Source organism: Balearica regulorum, chromosome 1 (genome assembly GCF_011004875.1).
Source record: "Balearica regulorum gibbericeps isolate bBalReg1 chromosome 1, bBalReg1.pri, whole genome shotgun sequence".
NCBI classification, from domain to species: Eukaryota; Metazoa; Chordata; class Aves; order Gruiformes; family Gruidae; genus Balearica; species Balearica regulorum.
Window position 1 is genome coordinate 103,156,657 of NC_046184.1, and position 23,748 is coordinate 103,180,404.

General features: G+C 35.6%; 1 protein-coding gene across 5 annotated transcripts in view; it reads right to left on the minus strand.

The window, feature by feature from the left end:
* Positions 1-23,748, minus strand: part of CADM2 (cell adhesion molecule 2) — a 688,977-nt gene that overhangs the window by 240,356 nt on the left and 424,873 nt on the right. For 2 of the 5 annotated variants that reach the window (XM_075769404.1, XM_075769394.1), the window contains exon 2: positions 3,139-3,165. The exons of the other annotated variants lie outside the window; for them this stretch is intronic. In XM_075769404.1, coding sequence (XP_075625519.1) covers positions 3,139-3,165 — 27 coding nt within the window. The remainder of the gene's footprint in view (positions 1-3,138; positions 3,166-23,748) is intronic. 5 annotated transcript variants of the gene reach the window in all.

The window sequence follows — 23,748 nt, forward strand, 5'->3', positions numbered from 1 at the left end:
AAGACACAGGGCCTCTCTCTTTCACCTGCTGACTGAAAATTGATACATTAGCAGCTCTGGTAAGACCACTGAGCCTGGAAACTATTGTTAACTGCTGCCAGAAGATATCTGCAACAATATTATCACCAAAAAGTCACAACAGCCCTTCTTAAGAGGTCAAGAGGTCTTCAAACTGGTGCTTTGATAGAGGAAATGCTCATTTATGGAGCTCAAGTTGAACAAATCTCATCGGGTGCATTAAGGAACAGTACTTAAAATATTCATGCACTGAAACAACTCTATTCAGATAGTCTGAAGTTTTCAGGTGGCATCTTTGGTTTCTGCTTCATCAAATTCAGTGATATGAATGACCACTGTCATGTTTAATTTTACCCCTTACTCTTTCAAATCCTTCTGAACTAGACTTGGAAATGTCACAAGTATTCTGTCCAGAAACTGAGCGTCATGAGGCAGCATCTGCCCAAGGTAGTCCAAAGCAAGACCCTTCCTTCTATGCAAAATCCAAGTATTTACCTTTTCTGGAGACGACCAAAATTTTTCATGCAGTTTCTTCCAGATAACAGAAAGTATTAAAAAGAAATAAAGAAAAACATGGTAAAATAAAGAAACGATAGCACAAATCTAACATGGAGCTGTGGAATCTCTGACCCTTGAGATACTTCAAGCTGACTGGAAGGCTCTGAGCAACCAGATGTAAGCGGGCCTTACTTGTGCGGTGGCTAGGTCCAGATGACCTGCAGACCAAATGACCTTCCAACCTAAATCAATTCTAAGTGCTACAAAGTAAGGGTAAACTAGAGAGTTCAACAGCTGCTTTACACCACTTAATACAAACAGCCTTCAACAAAGACCGAGAAAATACATAAGGAAAGAGCACTGAATACAACGTTTGAGAGCAAGGGCTCTAACATTCTGCTTGTAGGCAATCCCACAAAGAGCTGGCGGGAAGTTGGAGACCAGCAGGGCTAACAAAGTGCAAACAAAATTTCAAGACAGGTGGAATAGGATATCACCTACTAATGTGCTCTGGAGCACTCAGATCTCAGGGCAGACGTGAGCACCAACTTCACCTTGCTGAAAATGGCAGCACAAATTCCAAACTTTCAGAAAGGAAAGATGAAGATCCAGAAATAAGAGCATAGACATAAAGAGTGCTGGATTTCAGGGAGATAAATGCCAAAAAAGAAATTCCTCCTGCAGCAAAACATTCCCTCAGTTATGAGTTGCCATTTCCAATGCCGTATTAGACAACTGCTTGCCAGTTAAGTGTTATACTTCAAAAGGAGAAACAGATCCTTCTTTACTGCTTGGACAGAGCAATGTGAAAAGCAGTAAGACGTCAGCTACTTTGTCTTCCACCACAGAAGATTACAAGATGGGTCCTATGCTTTTGGTAAAAGATAGAAGTATTGCAGGACTGAATTCCTTGCGGATATTGGGTCCCTTCAGCACAGGGCTGTTCAGCACCAAAGGAAAAGCTGATGACTTCTTGAAGACACTGTGCAACTGAGCAAGAGAACTCCACAGATAATGCATAGCTACAGATTATAAGATTTTCCCTTATCACAATGTCAAACCAAATTTACTATATATAGTTTCAGCTGTTTATTCAATATGCATGTGCACTTCTGAAATAAGGGTGTGTTAATGTTCACAGATGAGTGGGGCTCATGAGTACTTCTGACTCATTTTAGAATTCCCGTGCCTCCAGGGCAGTTTCTGTTTGAATGGCAATATATGGGTACATGAAGTAATTGCTGAATACTGATAAGATTATGCTTATTTGTGCTGTAAGTTTGCTTCCGTGGATGTGTTTTGGGTTTGTTTGTTTGTTTTTGTTGATTACGAAGGTCTTAAACTCTTGACAACTGTTACGCAGCATCACAGCCAAGTACATGACATGAAAAGAGTAAAACAAATTTCATAGCATGCATAGACAAACATGTGAATTTGACTTTATCCACTCCCCTCACTCATGACATTCAATGCATGCAAAAAAGATTTTACAAAAAGCCATGCAAGGGTTTAAAAAAAACCTGAGCTGTAATTTTAATTATTAATTATTCTAATACATAAATATCATCAGTTGGCTGTGTTTGCTTTGATTATTATTATTATTGTTCTACATCTTCAAGCTAGACAACGTATATAATTGAACTTGAACACTGTGAATATGAGAGTTCTTAACTTCCGAACTACATGTAAACAAGCATAACTATTTACCTTAAAATCTGATGTCTACTTATCAACTTACTCAATTTTATCTACCAGAAATGATGGATAAATCTTAGGAAAATACATCTTTTCAGGATTTTCTATGAAAACGTATGTTCATATATGTACACACACACACACGTATGTGTATGCATATACACATGTGTATGTGTACATATGTATGTGTTTGCATACATTCACATGTTTGCATACATTTATATGTATATTTGCATAAAAATATACCCTTTGGGTTACATTTGCTCCATCACTGCTTCATTGAAATTCAGGAAATGGTTTAAGGCACAACTGACCTTACGTGATTAGTTCGGAAAGGTTTTACTTCTTTGTCACACTGATTTGTGACAATCACCTTGCTTCTCTGAAACCATAAATCTCTGAACAGATTATAGTATGCCTCTATATATATTGGTATGCTATCAGAAACAGTGATGATCATTTTATACCAGTGTGAAAAGATAGGGGATGCTTAGGAGACACTTATGTTCATTGTTCTCTGTTCAGATATTTATGACTATGTCTAGAGATAAAAAAATATAAATTGCATTTACATATTTATGAGCATTTTTATGTAATATCTTCATTTTGATTAAAATGCCATCAATATCCCTACCTTACTATAATGCAAGTAAGAAATCTAACTACAATGCACTTGGATTTATCTTTTTCCTAAAAACTTTCTAAATTAAAACAATTAATAAAATACAGTATAAGTAGTGATGACTGATAAACAATGAAAATAGTCTGCACTTAGGGGCAATTACAAAATTATAAAAAATTAATCTATTATACCATAAGATCTAAAAATATCTTTCTTGGTTTTGAGAAGCAGAAAAAACCTTGTGAGAAAATACGTGGGCTGCAGAACCATGCAATGCAAATTGAAGAGTGCAGGCAGAAACTCACCTCTAGCTTTGTTCTTTGTAGCAGCCACTGGAAGCAAGGAAAAGATTGCACAAGAAGAAGAGAACAAAGATAGATTAGACAGAAGTTTGAGCAAGTAAGAATACAGAGAAACTTTATCACTATCGATCCAAAGCTAACAAACACCGCTTCTAGGATTATTTGACCTATTTATTTGAGACACTACAGTTCTATGAGATAGTTCAGATCTATGATTCTGTCAGAAGACCTGCGTTGAGAATTTAGAAAATATATCACAAAATACGCTCAAAAAGCATGGCAAGGAGTGCAGAAAAATCATGGACCATTAATCACGAGTAGGTAAGCGCGTTTGTACACACATTTGTGAATCCTAAAACTTACAGCACAATTTGCCTTGCCAAAAGTACATTCTGAAGCACCTAAATCTTACATCATTCCCTTGCTCCTATTTCTTGAAACGTCATTCTCCTGCGAAGCTGATGCCACCAAACACCCATAAAACTACAGGTACTCCAATTATTTATAATCTATGTTATATGATCACTGTTTTTCTTCATTGAAGCCTGTATCTTCAGATTATTCTTGCACCCTAACGGAGCATGCAAAGCAAAAGGAGCAGACAGTATTTTAACAAACAGTGTTCACCTGTAAAACAGACAGTAAATCTTACATGAACTACAAACTGTTCGTGTAATAAACAAAATTAATGGTGCCATTCTAATTTTATAGTAAGCGAACAGTTTCTCCTTCATGCAAATATGAGTTGATAATGGATGCGTTGAGTTCATCAACCTGTTCATTTTCTTATGCTTCCCCTTCTTTTTCAGTCCTGAGAATTACATTTACATGAACACATTATCACATTGAGCCAGAATAATCATTTAAACTTAACAAAGGTCTGGAGGAAACACCCCCCCACACTTCCAGTAATTTAAAAGCAACAGAAGACTTTATACTCACATTAATAATTCATAATAAAAAGATATATATATTTGTATATATTTAAAATATGTATAAGAAAATTATAAACATACTTTAATTGGTCACAGTAAAAATATACACACACATATATGCATATGTAAATTATATATAAACTATGTATATGGGTATGTATATACATGTATATTAAAGAATCCAACCATTCTGTGATTAGACAGCTTTATTTTGAAGCATGAACACTAGACAGAGAATTATTACCTATCATGTATCAGTAAATAAAGAAAAGATATAAATGAGGTTGTACATTATAATTGGGAGTAGGACAGGTTACTAAGCTTGTTAGACCAATTATAACTCTCCGCAAATCCACTAATAGAGGACTAGATGACAGTAACCTTCTTAAAAATGTCATGTTCAATACTTGTAAGTTTTTCCATTGGCAGCATGGTCCAATTACAAGTCAATTCGTAAAGTTCAAACTGCACAACAGCCAAATTAGCTGAAAATGGTCTTTCAAAATATAATTCTGCCTACTGAAGGGAACTAGCTGGAGCTATTTCCATCAGCAACCCATCTTTTTGATACCTAGCATGAGGGAAAATTCCCTTTCATTGTTATAATTGAAGTTGGTATTTCTTGTATTTCTTTTTCCAAAGGTGAAATAATTTTTCTCTTTTCCTTCTTTACCTGAGAAGACAATTTTCAACCTATATCCAAATATGTTTGAAAATTTTTATCCATCTTTTCTTATTATTACTACATGAAAAGTCATAGGAGGAGACAAGCATAGATGTTTCAGACGAGCATCGTTAAGACTGAAATTTAGCAGAGGAAGGCTGATCTCTTGGTTAGAGCACTGGATATGGGATAACTCAACTTTTTATGCCACTGAAGGTAGTGAAAACACACCTGTGGGTTTCCTCAAACAACATTACAGTCAAAGGATCTACACTTGCTTTATGTCTTCAGCAAATCAGTCAATTTCTCTGTGTTTCACATCACACATTCTCTTTCTCCCTACCTTGACTTCCTTGCTCACTGATTAAAGACACAAACTCTTCAAGGCAGTGAGTCTCCCACTTCTCAAAGCAGTATACTTGTAGGACACTGATTTGAAAATTGTGTAATACAACTAAGGTGGATTACTATTGTCCAGTAAAAATTTATGGGTACAATGTAACCTGAAAATGGGATTTTACTGTATTTGGCTAGCACTCACTTTATTTGGCTAAATTAACAAGCCAAGCAGGAAATGGATAAAAAGGAAAGGCAATGACTCCTGGTATTTCCTCATGTTAAGGGGAACACATTTACAAGGGCATTTTTCTTCAGTTACTCTGCCTTGTCTTTCTTAGGAAATTGATTTTGGATAGGGGAGGCATACTACAGAAAAGTGTGAACAGTGACCTTTGTTGGAATTTAAGGAAGATTTTAAAGATCAGAGAAGACAGACGAAGAGGTAAGAAAGACCATATTCTCAAAAGTCAAGCTGAAAGGTACAAGAGAGCTACTAGATTTCTAGGTAAGACTGAGGTAAAAATAAATAAATAAATAAATAAATAAATAAATAAATAAATAAATAAATAAATAAATCTATCTCCTATTAATCCTTAGTGCTATCAAGAGTAAACAATATTTTCTTTTCTGAAGGCTCTTCTGGTCATAGCATATGCAAAACAAAAGTGTTGGCTACTAGGGAAAGGTCCAGGAGCGAGGGGATCACAGAGCAGCAAGAAGTCAAGGTCAGAGATCTCAGGGGAGTCCACTCTGAGGGATCAGGAAAGGGGAGAAAAATTTTGCCAAGTCCTGAATCATGGCAGTTAATTTTCACAGAACTAAGGTTTTTAGGGCATTTTTAAAGCAGAAAAGCATTTCTGCTGTAGCTCTCCTGCTGAAACAATGCTTTTAAAAATCATTGCCTGAATGTAAAAAGCTGGATTCAAATTTCAAAAACCCTAATATACCCTTGCTCTCAAATATCAATAATATATTGTGCTTTATTTTTCTGTGATATATCTTTCTGACTTCTTGCTTTTTGTATGCCAGCAATTGTTAAATTACATTCTTTGACAAATGGTGGCTACAAGTTGTTCAATATTTTCTCCACACTCAGCTGTCTCCATGCTGTTCAATTTTGTGGACATTTTTAGACAGATTTGATGTAGCATTTATTTTATTTTTCTCTTATATGTGATTTATTATTCAATTTGGGGTTTTGTCTTTTGTCTTTGGAAAAAAATCCACGTCCTTCCAATTACTTCAATAGCTCAATAAAAATAAAAAAGGGAAAAGGTATTTCCCCCCAGATGTCCAGCTTACCTAACCTTTTGTTTCAGAAAATAAGGAGGAAGGGGGGGGGGGGAAGTGAAAGGTTTGAGATCAGTGTCTTGTTCTCATTTCACCTATTACTTGTAGTAAGAATACAGCTAGAGGAAAACTCAGTACAATATCTAAATGTTATAATGACTAAATAGGTCTTTTCAAGAAAAGAAACAAGATGAAAGTCACACTCATAAAGCACACTGCATTGATTTTCTCCTGAACACAGTAACCTACTGTTCCAGCAAATATAGAGGTCTTCTCATCTTTAATAAAAAATTAAGACATCAACAGTCTATAGGATGGATATATTTATTCATCTGTATTTCTACTCCAGTCTTAAAACCTTTTGCAATCATGGAATACTAAAAATTATAAAAGAAGCAGCATACATTAAAAAAAACCCAAACAACCAAAAAAAACCCAAAAACCTCCCCTCCCCAAATACTCCCAACATATACTGCAGATTTCTAATTTTCAAAAGAAAAGAAGCTGTTTTTACACTCTACTTAAATTTAGAATTTTCTTTTTAATTTTATGATGATGATGACAACAACTCTCTTTTATTCATTTGGATAAACTGATGAATTATCACTGGTCATTTAGGTCACCTAAATGCCAGCTCTGATTCTCTGACTGAAAAGCTCCTCTGTGTGACAGAAGGCTTAGCAGGATCATTTTCTCCAGAGAATAATGCAAATTATTAGGCTCTCACTGACTAAGAGACCCATTCAAAGCAAGCATACCAGTAGGTGCTGTAATGCAGCATGCTTCACCGTCTCCTTTTCAACAACAGTGTTTTCAAAAAGCCACTGAAGGAGAAAGAATTTCATCACCTGAAATTCTTTGTGGGATTTTGAGTCTCCTGCATTGCAGCCCAATCTCAAAGAGTGGCCAACAGATGACAGAGAAACATGGGACCTTGGGAGTTCTTTAGGATACAGTTTAAAAAACCTAGATACATCCTCATGCCTAAATTTGTTTACTTTTGATTTTCTGACCTCTCATTTGATTGCCTTCATTGAAATGCCTTTGCATTTTATAGTGAATATTCTTTTTTTATATGTAAGTTCTGCACACTCTTCTCATGGATTTCTAAAATATCAGTTAGTGGCATTTGCAGATATAATCAGAATCCATATATTCCTAGATAAGTCTTCATCTCTTTATTTGTATAACCATTAAAGATCTATGCGGTCATGCATATGTAATTATATAATCTTCAAACATGCAACCTTCTATTATTTATTCTATCTTTGCATCATTCTATCCACAACACAAGTTCCTAAGATGACATCAGGTAATTTCCCTCAGAAAGAGATATATTTCGCTTACTAAACTCATTGATTAATCTTCAAAAAAACAAGAACCTTTTTGGTTCTGACAATTTAATACATTTTTTCCCTCAGGGTTTAAGAGAAAAACAACAAATGAACTGGTATGCAAAATAAAGCATGTGATTTTGCAATGAAAAAAAATTAATTATTTTATTGCAACTATAACATTAAATGTGTATAAAATAATACATACTGTATATATGCTATGTAATAGAGATTATACATCTATATAGTGATTTGCAATAATTTTTCCTTTTAGAACATAAAATACGTTCTTGACAATACAATTGAAAGGGGGACTAAAATGCAAATTTGGAAGGGTCATGAAGAGGTCAACTGCTGCATCCTCTGGGTTGAAGCAGTATGAATTATGTCTGGACTCCTCCTAACAGACTGCCTAACATATTGTCAAAACCTTTGGTGACAGAGACTCCAAAAGCTCTCCAGGTAATCTCTTTTAGTGCACAGTTGTCCTCTCAATGGCAAATTGTTTTCCTGACATATGACCTAACCATCACATGTAGGAGACTAGCTCAATTACTTAACTGTTCTCATACCTTCCATGAGTATAAATAACAACAGAACGCATACTTCTTCAATGTAACCCTTTGCATATTTGAAGACCTGTTATTCCTCTTCTGCACCTAAACAATCACATTCTTCCACTGTCTTAATAAAATGTGTCAACTTCCTCTTTATTGTCTTTCCTTTTTTTTCCCCTGGATTTTCAACAATTTATCTACACTGATCTAAAATCAGGCAAGATAGCCAGCTGAGGTGGCACTAGTGCAAATTGCAGTAATAACTTACAATGCCTTCCACCTCGCTCTTTGGCTGTGCACTCCAAAATAGCACTTGGCTCTAATAGAACAGCATCACATTGTGTTCAAGCCCACAATGACCCCTTAGTCCTCTTCTCCGTATTGTTGTACACCTACCTATTGACCATTTTGGTTTCACATATTTATTTTATCCTTTCTGTATACAGGACTTCACCCTTATCTTTAGAAGATTCTGTTGCTTTAAAGTTACTTCCTCCATTTATTAAGGTCATCTTGAAAACTAATACATCCCTCCAATTCCATGAATAACTACTAACATGACTGCTAATCTATGAAGTACAAACCTATCTCAAAGCTACATACTGTACCACATTATTTTTGTATATCTGCTACTCTATTGAAGAATATAATAATTCTTGACAGCAGTAGCAGGCATTCAAATCCAAGACTAACAAGGTCATAAAGGACTTCAGTTGTGTTCAGCGTGTCTACATTCAGCCCATCATTAGCAAAAAACCTCAAAAAACATAAATAAGCAACTTGTTTTTAAACCAAACTAATCCATATTACCTAATGTTCCTCTTACACACACTATAAAACCTGTAGGCAAGCCAGACATAAACTACATAAGCTAATGCACAGACCCAAATGATAAAACACTACTATATACTACTGCATCTAGCAAAACTACGAACTGCCCATACATCTTGGGCAATAACATTCGACTGTTCTGTTACTAAATGACAAACAGAAAATCAAAACAGGAGCTTCTGCATGCTTACTGTGCCCTGTGAGAAAAAGCAGTGTTTAGAGAAGCTGCTTTTAAAGCAGACTTTCTATAGGACGCAGCAACTCTAGAAACTCTATTAAATTATATTAAATTAAGTTTTACTTGGTGAAGCTTTGAAAGGCAATGTGACAAAGGAACACAGGTTCCAGCATTTTGGTTTTCCCCCTATCCTATCACTCTAGAATTCAATGCCAGGTAATGACAGAATATTTTCCAATGTTCAGAATCTTTTCAACCCAAAAGAATATAGATTTGTAAAACAGTAATTACTGAACCCAGATAAAGAGAAGTAATTCATATACCGGAATGGAAAAGCTAAAATGACTCTTAGTATCTTTCAAACTTTCTAATATGCTGCTAAACACATTAACTATTTTAAAACTGCAACTAGATTATCACATGCAATGACTTTTATTATATGATACTAATCACAAAATATTGAAGAACATGCAGCTCCACTTTCTTTCTGAAAAGTAGCCCATAAATATAATAATTTTGTTCTCGATAGTCATTAAAACTGGCCTGATGGAGATCAGCAGAAGGACCTTACATTCTAAACATCACTAGAGTTCAGGATTCCAGCTGTAGCTGATTCACATTAGCAGCTAGAAACACATAACACAGTACATTACTGTATAGTGAAACTAGAAGATGAGTATAATCATGCCCTAAAGGCTCCTCTTAAAGGCATCCAGATAACATGATTTGCCTGTCCCAAAATGCCCACTTTATGCATGTTATAATACAGCTGGACACGTAACTTCTACAAGCAATGCAAGCTGCAAGAAAGCAATTTCATCATAAACCTAGTTTCCATAAAACATCACACAAATTTCACTTGCAAATAAATAATACAGTTTGTGAACAAGAGTAAATATAATTTTTATATTTCATTTTATCAGGGTAACAGAATGTTAAGAAGTGTGTATAAAACCAACTCTGAAGTAGTAGAGTGAAGAACTCCACAAGGCTGTAAGTGTATGCCAGGCAGAGATACAAATACTCATCATTCTGCTCTCAGATCTCTTTTACAGTTATTTCAAAACTTAAATTAAATATTTGAAAAGCTTTGATATTCATTCAGCACCTCAGACAAACTATCAAAACTGCTTATCATGTAAAATGTGTACGCACATACTAGTCAAACTTCTGTGCTTACGTCAGGTCTCCAGAAAGAGTAGAAAGGAAAAGATCCTACTGCGATACACTTAGCAAACTACTTAGGCGCAAACTGGCTGTCACCATGTTACTGCGATTGGGTGCAAGCAGCTGTGAACAGTGAGCTTATGTTTCTTCTCACATCTGCAGATGCACAACACCTCAAACTACACCTTGTCCATTTTGCTCGACCCAAGAGCAACTTGTGACATTCATATCTTATGTTAGTTTGCAGTTGGTTTTTGGTTGGTTTGGTTTTGGTTTTTTTTCATGTATATACTATCCTACATAATTACAAATAGACATTTTCCTAGTCTGCTATGCTTCCATACATTATTTTCCACTCAGAGTCCACAGCTCTGATAACCCAAAAAGCTTTAAGAGTTCTTGTATTTGAAAATAAGCCCTTACACAACCAGCATGAAATCAGAAACGTTATAATCAAGAGCAAGGAGCTAGGTAGGCAGACAAACAGCTAGGGTTCTCCTTAAGTTACCTCTACATACAACTAAATCACATCCACTTTAAACCCTCAGAAGGCTTTGAGAAGGCAATTGGCTTTTATTGTATGGTTACTTTCCCTATTTTATTTTTTTTTTAATATCACAGCCCATGGGAGCTCAATATAAAAAGTGTTACATCACATCCATAATAGATCATCTGTACGAAATGCTTTCTTAATGAGGTTAAAGTATGTATTAAGGGCCACTGGGACAGCAATTGAAGCATGTGGATACAAGCACATATCTCAAAAGACAGAGAATTAAAACCTTAAAAAGAAAAATAAGGTGGTTTTTTTATTCCCTATATATTATCAATTTAGCTTTTTCCAGATATTAGAAGACAAACTTGAGTAACTGGCAAAACTGATGAAAAAAATACTATAATAAAGCGCAGAGCTCAATGGATAGGATTTTCGTGTTTAAATGGATGTCAGTAAATATGTTCTAATTCTCAGCTCTTCTTCAGTTGGAGACTGGAAATTTCAGATGTGACTTTTCAGTGATGATTTTATTCAGCCATTAAAAATTCTACACAATTTGCTTCATCGCCACTTGCAATCACTGCTGTTGTCATATCAAGAAATACACTGGAAAACTTTATTCCTTGTCTTGACCTGATGCATTATAGCCATTCCTCTTGAGATCTTCTAGAGAGCGGGTTTCAATATTATATAACATAATGAGTCCTTCGGAACTAGTGAGGCTTACAGGATAATTTAGAGACATTAAAATACCTTCACAATCGAGGGATTATATATAACACTGCTGCAAAGAGCTATTTGTACATGATGATAATTATTTGGTGAAATTTATTTTAACTAAAAATGGATCATATTGCTATATATATTAAAATATGTATTAATTTCTGAAGAGGAATGAAACATTTTTTCTCAACAATTTTTAATTTATCAAAGCAAATTAAAAATCTTTAAACTTATCTATACTGTAATCAAAATATAAAAATATGATTTATCTCTTTATGATAAAAGTAGTGAAGGTGTAATAGCAAATCAATCACAGACCTCTAAAGAGCAAAATAAAACTTATGACGAAGTAGTACTAACTACACTCAAATGACTCAGTTTCAAATACATACTTAGTCATTTAGTCTCAGAAACAAGGTAGGATGATACATTGCTTTCCATATAAATTATTTACTGCATCTGCACCCAGTTTGGATGATGGGGAACTTAAAGTAAATCTTTCAACTTGATCATATTGCTATTAGTGAAGTAATAATCAAAAAGAACTCTTGTATTTTTTTCACGTGATTTACTGCCATTTTTTCTATGTTATTCTGACAGTTCAAGAAACTGTAAGAAAAAAGAAATAACTAAAACTGCATATTCTCTCTAAAGTTCAAATATTTGACTGTAATTTATCATCTGCTATTTATAGTTACACTAAAAATAAGGCTAACTACTATCTTTTTCTTTATATCTGGCTTTACAAAAAAGGACTCCACTTCAGTGTTGGAAATAGAAAAGATTCATTGCCACTCTATTTTGCAGCCAATAACCAATTTGATGCCTACTAGAGCTGTTAAGGTGAAAAGTTGCCTTGGCAAGACTTATTGAGCAAGACTTAATTTTGTAGCTTGGTTGAGACGTGTAAATGAGAAATTATTTTTATGAGGATGCGCTGTCCAGAGATAACTTTAATCCTTACTATAGATCTTTCTTGACCTTACACCATCTTTCATTGCATGTTTGAAATTTTACCTCACTATATGCATTAAATTCACAATTGACTAGTCATATTAAAACCCATTTCATTTCCTGTATACAGTTCTAATCTCCTGCTATAGTTTTAAATGTATATATGTGTTGAATATACAAACTAATGCAGTAAAAGTGTTCAGCTAGTCTATAACTTTCCCATTGTTATAAGAACTACAGCTGAAAATTCACAAATTCAAAAAATTCACAATTCCAGACTTAAGATTTTACACCCATCCCACTCCTCCATCTTCTTGCATAAAGAAATACAAGCCAATAGTTCTTTATCAAAAAGAGACCGAAAGAAGGAATGTGCAGAATCTACAAGCATATGCCTGAATATTCAGAATTTGTAAACTCATAAAACAGCCATTAGATTTTTCAGGCAGAAAAGAAAATAATATTAAATCCAGAATTTAAAACTTTGCTAAAGAAGCTTAAAAAAAAAAATATAGTTTCAATTAATCTATAATTGTTCCAAATATAAAACTCTTAATATTGATCTGAGCCCAAATTTTCTTTGCTCTGAGCATTACAAGCATTTCTATTACTCCTTTAATTATATTGCCACTCTACTGAAATTGTTTATAGTTAAGATTAATTTAAGAGTTGATCTGTAAGAGTAGCTCTTACAGCAGCTACTAGTAGTTCTGGCTCTCCATATCACTCTCATGTTACTGCATGCAATAATATGCCTATAGTGTTGGTATACAAGAAGTTGGAAGCAGTGTCTGTGAGGGAATATGTAATCTGGAAGCTTCTTGGAGCAAGGAAAAAAAAAAAGTGATTTTTAACACCAGGGACTAAGCTGATGCACTGAAAAGCTCTGCTTAGGTGGTCAGCAATTAACATCAGAAAATTACACTGATATTTAAAGTCTCTTCAGCTTACATTTCATCCGAGTTAGTTTCAGAAGGGGCAGCTCACAGCTTTCCAGTCTAACAAGAACATCCACAGATCGCTGACATGAGCTGTTGATGTGTCCGTCACAGCTCTGTACTGGGGCCTTTCATCACTCCTGGTCTTTAGATGTACCTGTTGGCCATACCTCCAAAATAGACCAGATGCATTTCATGAACTGCTGTGTCTATGAGTCATCAAAATAAGGACTTATTAGAGAACATCTTTACCAGGATATGTGTACACAGTCAAAGTATAGTCAGTATATGCACCTGGCAAGCAAACACACTAATGATGGTACACGGTCCACTGTAGAGACAGTGCCAAATGAGAGCTTCTGAATGACTGCTAGAAATAACCGAGAAAAACATCATTCTGCAAGTTCTGCCGCATTGGTGGAATGAAAAGACTGAAGCATCGTAGCTTGTAGATAGCACAGGATCTTTAAAAACACAGTCTAGGAGATGTAGCAAGTTAATATATCAAGATGAATTTAAAAATAGATTACAAAAGAAAATATTCTTCAAAATCAACACCTAAAAACCAGGGAGGTAAAAAAGATGGAACCAGAGAGAAGAGGGGAAAAAAAAGCCAAGATTAAGTGAAAAGAAGGGGAGAACATTAAATTCAAAGATACAGATCAGAAAGCTCAGAGAACCAAATGCGTATGAGATGTACTATTACAGAAGTCTCAAAATTTTGAACTCCAGTCATCTTTATTTTCAGCATTCAAATACTGAGAAAGTATTTCTAAAGTGATAAGAGGCATAGTATATAAGGAGATAGACTAAGACTCTACCATAACTGTAAATGAATACTTAACATAGTAACACAACAGGAAAGTTTTCGTATCTTATTAATAATTACTTCCTTACTATCACTACAATAGTCTCTGCCTGTTCTCCTTCCTTCTAACACTGCCACGTGGTTATTACATTACTCACCTTAAAAAACAAACAAAACCCCTTTCTTATGTATAGCAAACAAGCATATATTTCTTGCATTTCTTATATTTCATTTTTCTTTGACATCAGTGAAAATACTCCCAGAATTTAAAATATGAATGTATACGTATTTATATATTACATATTTCATATTATATATACTAGCTATTGTGTATATATTATTTTAATATATTCTTTTATATAAGTTAATCATATTCTATGTTATATAAACTTATTTATTCAATATCCATAGCTTTGTATAAAACTTCCATTATTATATTCTATAAAAGAACTTACAAAGCAATATGGGGTTACAGCATTGGTGGATAAGGGAAGGGCAACTGACATCATCTGCCTGGCCTTGTGCAAGGCATTTGACACTGTCCTGCACGACATCCTTGTCTCTAAATTGGAGAGACACGGATTGGATGGATGGACCACTCTGTGGATAAGGAATTGGCTGGATGGTCGCACTCAAAGAGTTGTGGTCAACGGCTCAATCTCCAAGTGGAGAATGGTGACGAGTGGTGTTCCTCAGGGGTCAGTACTGGGACCGGCACTGTTCAACATCTTTGTCAGCGACATGGACAGTGGGATCGAGTGCACTCTCAGCAAGTTTGCTGATGACACACCAAGCTGTGTGGTGTGGTCAACACACTGGAGGGAAGGGATGCCATCCAGAGGGACCTTGACAGGCTGGAGAGGTGGGCCCGTGCAAACCGCATGAAGTTCAACAAGGCCAAGTGCAATGTCCTGCACATGGGTCGGTGCAATCCCAAGCACAGCTATAAGCTGAGCAGGGAATGGATTGAAAGCAGCCCCGAGGAGAAGGACTTGGGGGTATTGATTGATGAGAAGCTCAACATGACCCGGCAGTGTGCGCTTGCAGCCCAGAAAGCCAACCGTGTCCTGGGCTGCATCAAAAGAGGTGTGACCAGCAGGTCGAGGGAGGTGATCCTGCCCCTCTACTCTGCTCTTGTGAGACCCCACCTGGAGTACTGCGTCCAGCTCTGGGGGCCCCAGTACAAGACAGACATGGAGCTGTTGGAGTAAGTCCAGAGGAGGGCCACAAAGCTGATCAGAGGGCTGGAGCCCCTCTCCTATGAGGACAGGCTGAGAGAGTTGGGGTTGTTCAGCCTGGAGAAGAGAAGGCTCCAGGGAGATCTAATTGCAGCCTTCCAGTACCTGAAGGGGCCTACAGGAAAGCTGGAGAGGGACTGTTTATCAGGGAGTGTAGTGACAGGACAAGGGGTAATGGGTTTCAGCTGAAGGAGGGTCGATTTAGATTAGATGTTAGAAAGAAATTGTTTCCTGTGAGGGTGGTGAGGCACTGGAACAAGTTGCCCAGAGAGGTTGTGGAGGCCCCAGCCCTGGAAGCGTTTAAGGCCAGGTTGGATGGGGCTTTGGGCAACGTGGTCTAGTGGAGGGTGTCCCAGCCCATGGCAGGGGGTTTGGAACTAGATGGTCTCTGAGGTCCCTTCCAACCTAAACCATTCTATGATTCTAAATGTGTGAGAGTTATATATGAACAATACACTATATAACATATAAAAGTGTGTATGTATACACATCGGTTACTTCCTGTAAAGTATAATGCATTTTGGTCCAGTTGAAAAACGAGTGAAATCAAGTTAATGTGTACAGTCAATTGAAAAATGAAAGTTGGGAATACTTTTATGGAATACTTTTGAAAAACTTTTGAATATTATATTAGGAAATTAAAGAATCTAAGTACAGTCAAAGTGACTGTTTACAGGAAATGATGTGATTCTTGGGGTAATCCTCTTATTCATGACTTCTGAAATAAAATATTCTTACCACTCCTATAATGAAAAAAGTGTTATAGTAAAGAAATGATTTGTCAATCCTGTACATTTCTGAGCTGTACAATAACTGCATGTTGAGTCTTTACAGTATTTTGATTCATAATGTGAGTTTTATAGCATCCTAGAAGAACATATACCAGACAAATACTTATCCAAGGTATTCCTCAGTAATGCAAACTGAAGCTCTCCTGAAAAAAAATTGGAAAAAACCCCAAAAGGAAAAAACCCCACACTCTAAACTAGCCCGCAAGGCAGATAAACAAGTTACTACTGGGTATTTCTAACTCATTCCTTCACATCTCTGCCAATATGCATCTTCTAGACAACATTATTACACAATTACAATGAGCTAAACAAGCACGCAAACCCCCTTTATAGCAGAATAGTGTTTATGTATAGTGTTTAGCTTCAATTATTGCTGGAAATAGAGGAAACATTTTGAAATGTCACCCGTTTGTAGCAAAAACATCGTACAACAAAGGATTGTGAGCGAAAGAACGCAAAAAGGAGGGTGATGTTGCTATTTTTGTTTTGCTGTTGGAGCACAGCCAAAAGAGATTTGTAGTTCAGTGAACGAGCAGCAGAACAAACTCCAGCTGTGAACATGTGCTCTGCAGGATTCAACCAGGTCCCTAGCAGCTAACTGGGTAGTTCACCAAATTATACTGGCACGCACTTGCCTTGCCCATCTCTTGGTGCATGTCAAAGCAGGTGGTAACAACAGAGACATCCCCATTCTTACCCTGGGAAACCAGAGAAACCTTTCAGGGCTGTTCCTGAGAAGTTTGTACATGTACCTCTCTCATACTGAGTACGACTTGCAGTTTAGAGGAAGTTTGCACATGCAGTCAGTCACAGCATAAATAGAAACTGGCAACACAACTATGACTACTCCTCCTTAAAGGCTTCATAAGCCTTCTCTTCAAAGAGATTTATGAATAATAGGAACTAAATAATTCATGGCACTGCAGATGCCAGTCCAAATAGCCTCTTCCTTTTTAAGGTTTCAGTTTGTAGATGTGTGATCAAAAGCCTTCATCAGTCATGATAGTGGCATTTGTACTCAGTCCAAACAAACCGTATTTGCATCTGAATGTTTTCATTGAAATGAGAGTTATAATATGCAAGCCAAGTTCCAACTAAAAGGCATTTTATGCTATTTAAATTCAGTCAAATTAAAGGCTGAATGCAACCTAAAAGGTCTACTCTCAGAACAGTAATTTGACACATCATAAATAAGACGCGGGTTTTTTGTTAGAGTACCTCAGCACTTGTCTGAAAATTTTACACAGCATCTTAACAGTGTTGCCTCTTGAGGAATAATGGAGAAAAATCCTGTATATAAAGTACTGAGGTAAACAGAAACTTAACACGCTGCCACTGGTTCAAAGATTTCACTTACTCGTACACATTTACATGAACCAAGAAGTTGCTCTGTGAAGGCAACATTAACCTGGAAGAATACAAAAGCCAAAAAGAATTTGCTACTACCTTATTGAGCAAATAGATACATGTCTCAAACCTCAAATTCTCACCCTGTTTTATTAATCCTATTTATTAGGAAGATAAGGACCATTGTTTGCCACGTCCATTGCTCAGCTTTACTACTACATTTAAAAGTACCACAAGTGGACCCTCAAAAAATGACAGAGGGAAGAAACCAGTCCATAAAGATCTTGATTATTGAACATGGAATAAGTCACAGGAATTTCACCCTGGCAAGAGAAAAATCAGTAGGATCAGATTAAAATTCTTGTTCTTGCCAAGGGGAAAAAAAAGAAACTTTCATAAATTAAGGTTAATACTAATTTTAAAAAGGCTATTAAGAGCCTAAAATGCTCTTTTGTTATGAACTTTTCTCAGGACAAACAAGATAATTCTTTTAAATTTTGTTTACTGTAAATCCCCTACTTTTTTCCCCTTTTTTATTTAGGAAGTCTTCCTATTGTATTTAGCAATGACACAAGCTGGTGAGAGAAGAAAATTAGATATTATGTATGATCCCATACTGAAGCATGTCATAGGTCAGTCTTTGATTTGAAGTACAACTGTTTTGGGTTGTTTTGCTTTTTTAAAGTAAAAAAATATATCAGCTTACTTTGCAGAAAAGAGGACCCCATGAATTAATTATCCAGAATATATTGTATTTAGGTCTTTTTTAAAGTCCTTACATTTAAATAGGTAATCAGTATATACACCATATATGAGATACATCACGACGATCCCAATGACATTTATATACATTCATATACAATCTATTCAAATATTTAGAGAATGCATGATTTTAAGGTATCACTAATTGTGACATGGAAAGAGTTTATGTGAATAAAAGCTAATAAAAAGAAAAGGAATGTTGTCTAGAAAGGAAGCATGAAGGTACAGACTTCTCAGGAAAACAACAGGGAATGGCTTGTGGCAGACTAGCACAACACAGCACCAACACTGCGAATGCTAATGAGTAAAGCCAAGGAATAACGCTGGAGCATCATATATTGGAAGATGACACTGATGAGGGCAGATGTAGAAAAATGATTATCAACTTCAGACCCCTAGAGCAGCGTGAATGAAATCGCATCCTTGTGTTCTGGGAAATAAAACAGGCAACTTGGATAGAAATAAAGGCAGCCTTTAATTATCTAAAAGTAAATTGGGAGCAGCCCATGATAATTCAGAAGTGGCGTTATTATAGAACACAATGCAGAGTTAATTCAGAAATCAGTTTGTTGAAAAAACATCAACAGCTGGGTTTAATAATAGACACAATGAATCAGAAACGAAGAAAAGCTTGAGACAGAAGATTATTGAGCAATTCCAATCATATTATTAGATTTACAACTAAACAATAGCAAAGAACCTGTATGTTAGAATTATTTAAATAAAGGAAAACAGTAATTTGGATTGATGAGCTGCAAAAGTATCCAAAGATGAACTTTTACAGCATTATTTTCTCTAGTTGTGTTTCAGAGATGTTTGGTTGTGCTTTTACCATGGCAAAAGGTAATCTTCCCATCCCTTCATTATTTTTACAATAAAATATATGCTGTCTGGACACAAGACCAAGAAATCATTTGATTGACAAAAAATACTTTCATGTCAAAAAAGGTTTTAATTACACAGTGCTACACTCTCGTATTTCTATTCATATTCAATAAGATCTCCTGCAAATTCTCTCATTGTTTTTATAATTCCCATGGTATAAGATGTTTAAATTCCATTACATTTGGAAAAGCATGGGAAGAACACAATCAGACTATCAGATGATTGAAGCCAGTGCCACTGGCAAAGCAAAAATAGTGGCTGACTGCAAGTTTAGTTAGAATGATTGGATAATTTATTAACAGAATTAAAAAGCTGAACTTTGTACAATGCATGGCCAAGTTTTACATGTAAAGAGTAAATATGCAAAGCAAATACTGTAGTGCCATATCTTGTTCTGCAGACAACAGAAATTAACAGTTTTAATTTCTTTATTTTAAGGGAAGAGAACAAGGCTGTGTTGTTCAGGTGAATCTCGGCAACTTTATAGCTTCCTAGTTAATGAGCTAACCAGTAATGTTTCTAGCTATAACTATACTTTAAAAATGTTTTCCTCTAAATGTAGTTTAGCTTTCGATTATCATCTTGGTTGAATTCGTAAGTGATGTCCTGTAAACTGGCAAATAATAGTAAGGTGAACGACAAACATTAGCGTTCTGAATACACACATCAGGTCTGCCTAACAGAAGAGATTGACAAAATCTACAAAAAAGTTGCTAAACTGGGTTTGATGATATTGTTCTGAAGTCAGAGAATATATCAAGATAGGCGTAGCACCCTGACACACCACCTTGCTAACAGATGAAAGATAATTACTCAGAGAACATGAACTAAACAACATTAAGAGACTTTCTGTTTTCAAGCCTCTCCATAATACATCTCACTCCATCCCTCTTTTCTAAAATGGCCCTGTGTTATGTCCAGATCAGATGAGGTGAATGAGATTCACCATTTTTTACATCATTAAACGTTGTCCTTTACTGATTCAACGGAGTCATCAGAAAATAAGGCGCTTCCTCCAAATCCTTACAGAATAAGGTCTCCCATGAGGTATTAACCACTTCTACAGCCACTGTGATATACACGGCACCTTGCTGACAAGTACCAAGGAAGGGCCTGGTTCTCCCTTCATTTCACTATGAAATCTGGTCTACGCTGCACCAGCCACAGTGCTCTGTGGCAGTGCGCGAGTGAGCTTGAGAATACCCGTGTTTGGTTATGCTGTCAACGTGCTCATGCCAGAACAAGGTGATTGCGAAGCCTCCTTGAAGACCAACATAAATACTTGGTTAAACTGTCAACCAGCAGATTAACAGCAAAATGTATTCTCATCTACACAGTTATTTTATCACTGATTTCCAGTAAGAATGAAAGTAGTTCTAGGGTGAAAAGAATAGCATTGAAAAGACGGTGGGTTATGGTACAGTTTCTGAAATTGTGATGCACAGAAACATTAGTTCAAGATGACCGCTTCACTTTATTCCACTTTCCTTCTCTGTCCTCCTTTCACCCACAATGGAAGCACATATGCAGAAAGGGAGATTAGCATGGTATTTTCTTTGGTTAACTATTATTTTGGCAAGTTACAATTCGTGACAATACTTTCAAGCAGAAAAACTGAACAGCTTCTACAGTCAGCGCTTTGTCTACCAAGCAATACTGAGCACCAACTAATGTATACTGAACATTGTTTAAAACTATAATTTCAAATTACATTCTCTTCAAAGAAACCAAAAGAAAAAGAATGCTGACAAAAAATTGCCACTCAAGATAAAATGCTGGTATCAGATCTGTGGGAAGCTGTCAACCAAAAAGTAACCAAAGTATAAATATTTGGGCTCTGAAACAACTTATGGCAAACATGCAAGTGCTAAAACTATATTTGACTCAATTATTATTATGCATTTGTAATATAGGAACTGGGAATGGAAGTATCATTTGCACAGAGGCAACATTGCATAACCTTCCATATTTCATCATATGACAAATACTTCCACAGATATTTTCACTACCAAGTATTCCTCTACCGAAGTTGAATTATGTAATATAAAGTATATCTCAATGACAGTCCAACAGAAAATTTGTTGGAGGCAACGAACGAATCTTTCTACAACACAGATGAATATATACACAGATGAATATATACATTTATTCATTGAAAGTTAACTTTTATTCATCACAGTTGTTCCATATAGGATTCAGACATTTTGTTTCTTTTAATTACATAAGTTTTTATTCCTTCTTGTTTTGTCTTCTAAGTAAAAAGTAGTCTCTCCACTGACTTTTTAGGGCTTTCAATCAGAACTGTAATCTGACATTCAAAGAGAGAGGGAGAGGAAGGAAAAGGTTTTGGCCCATACAGCATGAACAGTATTTAGCTTGTGATTGAAAAAGTATTTGAAGCAAAAGGTGTACATGTAAGAAACAATTCAGGCTGGCTGATGGAATATGTAACACCCACTTAACATGACAGGGATAATTCTATTGACTTTAGTAGGCTATGAATCAAGCAATAATTATACCATTAGATTATTGAAAAAAATAATAGTGATTTGAGAAAAATAAATGGAAAAAAAGGAAACAGCCCTAGAATGATCTGTATAATCTGATACCAACCTTGGCTAGATGAAATCACATTTTTCAGCATCCTATAATGCAGCAATTATCAGTAGTCACATGTACATATTATTATATACTTATCAGCTAAGATGGATTATTATTGTACATTATAAATAATTGATAAAAGAAAATAACCACGCAATTTTATCAGAGAGAGTATTTACAACAAATAAAACCAATTTATTCGGAGACTTGCTAAATGAGCGGTGACTCATATAAGATGATCCAGGAATCAATATGCAACCAATACTGTCATAGCAAACAGCTACCTCATGAAGTTAATCCAATAAGGGGAAAAAAAATAATATAATGTATCTTAAGAAGCAGAGCAAGTAGCCATAAGATGGTCTGGCTCTTGACAGGTACTATATGTGTTTGACCTGTTGTTCACATCTGTATGTTGAGAATAAGTTCAACTAAAAGGGAACTACCAGGAAGGTGATCACTGGCTGTCAGTGCCATGATTTTACTCCCCAAACTGCCACATGCCATTTCACACTTTCACCCTAAAATTCAGTGATGTACTGAGAAGCAGCATGTAGCTTTATCAGGGAATTATGTTTCTAAAAGCTGCATACTTCATGCAAATATAGAAAACTGCTTGTTATTCTAGATTTTTGAAAGGAGTAAACCATCTGCCACTGAGAAATACAGGGTCTTTTATACATATATAATTATAGGTAAGACAGACAGATGAAGGTTCTCTCCAAGTTTAATGCCAGGCTGAGTGCACAGTCATCAAAAGTCCATGAAAAACTATATTAACAATAATCTCAGTTAATTTAAAAACATGAAATTCAGAGCACTGCAGAAGACATTACGGACATAAAAGTATAATAGTAATGAAGAGAATTAAATACCAGAAGATAATCATCTTGACATGATACATTTTTTAACATGAGGTCTTTTTATACTTGAACTATAAAATTTTAGAAAGACATATAGATTTATTTAGACCATAATCACATTTTGAATTAAGTGACTATAAATCTAGTCTGAATGTTCCTGTCCTCTGTCCATCCCCCAACCACTCACTCCCCCCCCACTCACTTTAATACCAGGACCAGTACATTTTCAACTATGTGGAGAGTCAGATGCAGCTAAAACTAATTTATTTGCATTGCTGTGGTTTGGATTCAGTTGTGTTTGACTCAGTTCTCTTTGTGGATCTGTTTACAACCTACATTCCTTCAATGTATGTAAATATAACTATTTTATCTTTTACTCTCATAGAAAGCCACATTGCCCTCCCCTCGCGTCATCTGAAAATATTATATAACATGCATTACAATTAATATTGGGAACACTGAACAGCTATCAGATATAATCTACCCCTTGACTCATAAATAGAAATTAATACTAACATGAGAAAAACAAATACTACAGAACTTGAAACTTTCAGCATCTGCAAACAAGAGATATTTAAGATAAAGTTAATTAACTCGGTGAATTTGCTAAATTTGACTGAAGTTTAACTTGAGATTTTTAGCTTTAGAAGAATGTACTTTATACAGATCATAAATATACTATCAATACTTTAGATAGATCATAAGATTACTAACATTTATAGGCTTATTACATATTTAATTTTGGACTGAAGTGGTCCAAAAAGGGTAAGAGGCTGGGGGAAATGGGAGGAGGAGCCCATTAATCAGCCAATTAATCTATCAACTGAGAAAAAGTATAATAAAACAATGAATGGCACAGTAAAAACTATCCAATTTCTTTTGAACTTTATTCCCCGAGTGTGATCAATTTGC